At 33.7% G+C, this 4838-nt stretch overlaps 1 protein-coding gene across 1 annotated transcript; it reads left to right on the forward strand.

Moving 5' to 3' along the window:
* Positions 1-438: 438 nt before the first annotated feature.
* Positions 439-1443, forward strand: LOC115965791 (kinesin-like protein KIN-14A). Its single transcript, XM_031085094.1, has 2 exons — positions 439-562; positions 1102-1443. The coding sequence occupies exons 1-2, from the start codon at positions 482-484 to the stop codon at positions 1402-1404; spliced, it is 384 nt and encodes a 127-aa protein (XP_030940954.1). The 5' UTR covers positions 439-481; the 3' UTR covers positions 1405-1443.
* The last annotated feature ends 3395 nt before the right edge of the window (positions 1444-4838 follow it).

Here is a 4838-nt window from a genome sequence, read left to right on the forward strand (position 1 = left end):
AATATATCAATAGTGTTATTGTCACTGCACTTGTTAAATCAAAAGGTTTCTGCTCAGTTGCTCATCTTGTTAGACTGCTAATATCTTTTGCTGTCCTGCATCTTGCTCTTAAGGAAGTTGCTGACTTTTCTTAGCTTCTTATCTAGTTCTGAAGTTGCTTGTCTTGTGTTTGACGGAAGATTTAGTAAGGGTGATATAGCGTTATTAACACTGGAAGATGGTGGTTCCCCTATTCAGAATCCTTCTACTGCAGCTGAAGATGCACGATTGGCATCTCTAATTTCCCTTGATGGCATATTGAAGCAAATCCAGGTTTTTGCCTTTTTCAAAACTAGTTTAGTGCTTTACTTGATAATTTTATGTGGAATGCAAACAAGCAGCATCCTAAATATGTATTGACCAGGATATAATGAGGCAATCCTCTGTTAGCACCTTAAGCAAAAGTAAGAAGAAAGCACTGCTTGCATCATTAGATGAACTTATGGAACGGATGCCTTCCCTTCTTGATATTGATCATCCATGTGCACAGAGGCAAATTGCTGATGCTCGCCGTGCGATTGAGGTTTGTAAAAGTTTTGCATTCGGAGGAGATAATTTTTTTTTTTCAACTCTTGTTTCCTGTTTGTTGGGTAGGGGAATCACATGGATTGTTGTAGATCTCTCTCTCCCTCTTCCAGAGTGCATTGTTGTAGATCTGCATGTTAGAAAAAAGTTTTTGATAAATTTACGAGGACTGTTACAGTTAAGAGAAAACAGGCATACATTTGATGGACGATAATGTTGTTCAAATCTTTTTCCTTTTCATGCATCTCCAGGAAGCAAAGAAAAGAAGAAGATAATCTTCATTTACTTGGAATGAACTTAAGTTGTATAGTGGGTATGGAAACAAATAACTGAATTTGTGAAAGAAACAAAATGGGCTTAGTGCAATTCATGTGGAATAGTAATGCTCTTAATTTTTTGTTCACTGCCAACGTCTGAATATGGGGGGTGGTGCAATCAAGACACTTTCTATATCGGTTGATCTGGCTTTTGTATGAGACTGCACTAATATATTTTCATCCCTTATCTAGAATTTCAATTTGCCCTACATTGCTGGAGGCAATTCCGGAAGAAGATGACCACCTTCAAGAGACATCACATGCTCACAGAGCATCTGCAGATTTGGGGTCTGGTTCTGAAGTCGATGTGGCTCAGTGGAATGTCTTGGAGTTTAACACAGGCTCAACAACCCCGTTTATAATTAAATGTGGTGCAAACTCAAATTCCGAACTGGTTATTAAAGCAGATGCCAGGGTTCAGGAACCTAAAGGTGGTGAGATAGTGAGGGTTGTTCCAAGACCATCTGTTTTGGAAAACATGAGCTTGGAAGAGATTAAACAGGTGTTCTCTCAACTCCCCTAGGCTCTAAGCTTGCTTTCCTTAGCAAGGACTGCAGATGGAACTCGAACTCGGTATTCTAGACTGTAAAGAACTTTGGCCATGAAAGTTCCTTCACTGAGTGATCTCGTTGGTGAGCTTGAGAAGGGGGGAGTACTGAAAGATGTGAGATCATGATTGAAAATTTTTGTTGTGAAATAATTTTATGCCTTGTGCTCGATTGTCTTATGCGAGGTCTGTTTGTATCAGTTTGGGGGGTTTGTCCAGTTTGGCGTTGTAATATATAGCGTGGCTTGCCTGGCAACAGTCTCTTTGCGAATTCTAACTGTTATTGCCGTAATGGGGATTGTATACACGTTTTGTATTCACGTATTCGATATGAGAGTCATCGCTGATTTTTGTATCAATTTTTCAGGTAAATTACTGAAGCTTCTTGTGAATACATCGCTGCCTTGTTTTACCCTTCTATTTCCTTTGATTCTTATTAAACTGTCAGATTTTAATTGTCCTTAAATATTGTATCAAAATTTAAGTTTTTGATCCTTAAAGTTTTGGAAACTGTGTGATGTTTATACTTGCCCTTAATTGTCTAAATTAACTATTGAAATTAGAGTTGTGAATAGGTTGAGTCAAGTATTAAAAGCCAGAATCTTTTCATTTAATTTATTGAACACAAGTTGAGTTTGAATTTATCACTAAGTTAGATTAAACGTTCAATTTTGGTTTTTATATTTTATTTGTGAGTTATTTGATTTTTTTTTTTCCAAATATAATAAACGTTATGACCAAAATTTTTTAGTTCACAAATCTATATTAATAATGAATTTATGGTAGAAATTTAATTATTTGGGTTAATTAATATAATATTTTTTGTTTATGAATTTATAAAGAATAGATACAATTTTTAAAAATGTTATATAACTTTTACTTCAAAATAGATTATTAATTTGATTAATAAATTACACTTAATAATTTGGATATCTGAAGAATTTATTCACAAATTTAAAACAATTCAAAAAGTTTAGTTGCACATCTATTTGACCCAAATTCATATTGACCATGCTGTTTGTTTCTCGATTAAGCAATGTTACCTGTATAATGCCACTTTTCACTAGATTAGTAACGGAAATGGATGGCGATGGCATGGCCAATATGAAATGGAATCAAACAAGGAGGGCCAAAATGAAAGCAACTCCAAACTTAAAGTTTGCTTTAGTTAAATCGATAAACGTTGGGCCATTAAATGATGCTATGTAATATAATTGGATAAGGTTCAGTTTGTCATTTATTACAACCATGTCAGTTTAGGTTATTGATGGTCTTCCAGCAGAATTTGTGCTCGGTAAGGATGATAAGCCTCCGCCCAAGGCTTTGATGGACGCCATGCCGTACACTTAGTCATTGCTAGCGAATGGAATGGCAATTGGGTACCATGCAAAGGCTGCACCGCCGACTGTTACAATGCCTCGTTTGAAGGTGGGGTGTTGGTACAGTCTTTTAAAATATGTGTAACCTTTTGAAGTCTTTTTTAATCATCACTATTTGGTGTGTAAATTGTAGGCTATGGTTTCTGGTGCAATTGGGGGATTCTTGGATGTGGCTTTCAATTTTAACACACAAGCTTTATTAGATGACAATCTACTTGGTAAGTTGATTTAATCGTGTTAGAATAGTTGGCTCACCAATTGTTTCAAGTAATGCAATTAATATTTTCACCGCCTTCCTATGTAGGCCAGTTTTTAAAGATTGGTTGGAAGATGGTGATGTTTGGTGATGAAACATGGCTTAAATTGTTTCCAGGATTATTTACAAGGCATGATGGAGTTGGCAGTTTCTTCATAAGTCTTTTGTACGATTTGCTTGTAGAATATGTCCTTTTTTGGTCTAAATTATCTTAGTAATTCTTTGTGCTTCTGTGTGTATGTTTTAAATGCCTTTCTAGGTATTCATAGTTCCATTTTGTGGGTTCATTTACAAATGAGTTTTTTCTTTTTCTTTTAAAGAAAAAGTTCATCCTGATATTTAATAGTCAGCATGATGATTGATAGTATTTTTATATTCCCCCCCCCCCCCCCCCCCACAAGAATGTTGCAAGATTGCTTTTGTTTTTTGTTTTTTGTTTTTTTTTTTGTTTTTTTGTTTTGTTTTTACAGAGCTGTATGGATACTGATGTAAAATTCATTTTTATGGAGAAATGCAGTCGGGATGAAAATGGTATACTTTAATTAACATTATTTTTTCTAATATATGGTTAAAAGTAATGTGACTTGCCTTAAGGAGGGTTATCCGAATACAACAAGCTGGAATTTAAAAAGTGCATATGTTTAGATTGTATCACTATCATTATAAAAAAAATAAAAAGACTATCACGAATGTAGTAGAAGTTGTTAAGGGCACACAATTATGTGAGGCACATTTGGTAGTCATCTCTTTTCTTTGAAGGTCACATTCCAAGGTGATTAGAGTGACATCTAACGGTTCCTTTTTTTTTTTGCTAAAATCTAAAGGTTCCTTTTGGAGATTATATAATTAAATAACATTTTTTTTACTTTGCTCCAAAAGAGATCTGACATTTTTTACAAAAATCTTGTTCTTTCTATTTAAACAAAAATAGATCTAATTTTCTTCACAAAACTATTTTTTTTTTTTTTTATCCACACAAAGATAGTTTTGGTTTTTTAATGCATCAAATCAAACTTTTTTATTCACAAAAATAGATAAGAATTTTTTTTTTTTAGAGATCTGACATTTTTTACAAAAATCTTGTTCTTTCTATTTACACAAAAACAGATCTAATTTTCTTCACAATACTAAATTTTTTTTATCCACACAAAGACAGTTCTGGTTTTTTAATGAATCAAATCAAACTTTTTTATTCACAAAAATAGATCTGAATTTTTTTTTTTTTTTGCTCTAAAAGAGAGGATACATTCATAAGATAAGTTTATGTGAGTTAGTTTTGGTCAATGTTTGTCATGTATGTTCAACATATCATTCATATCATGCATAAATGGTATATTGGTCATTAGAGTCTAGAAGACTAGACTTTGTCTGGGCGAAATGGATTTCTAACACCTTCCCATTCCGTAACCTAGCCTCTGAATTTAGTTCTTTTGGATAGGTATAATTGTGCTTTGTCTTTCTTTTTATCTTTGGGTAGATTGTAACTATGAAAAAAAGCCATGTATTCTTTTGGTAGATTGTAACTAGGACTCAAAGTCTTGTAAGATTCATTTTATCAAGCTTGTATTTATTTCTATTCAATCAATTACAATGAAGCATTTTGATCATGTGTTTTGTATTTTATTTTTTTCTATAAAAAATAAGTGGCGACTCCACACCACTTACCCAAAAAGAGAGGTGCCCTTGCAAGCACCCAAATCTCTTTTTTGAGAGCACCCTCTCCTTATTGAGGAAGCTTTGTGGTCTCTCACAACATTATTTTGGGCCGGATCAAA

This window comes from Quercus lobata, chromosome 10 (genome assembly GCF_001633185.2).
Source record: "Quercus lobata isolate SW786 chromosome 10, ValleyOak3.0 Primary Assembly, whole genome shotgun sequence".
Classification (NCBI taxonomy): Eukaryota; Viridiplantae; Streptophyta; class Magnoliopsida; order Fagales; family Fagaceae; genus Quercus; species Quercus lobata.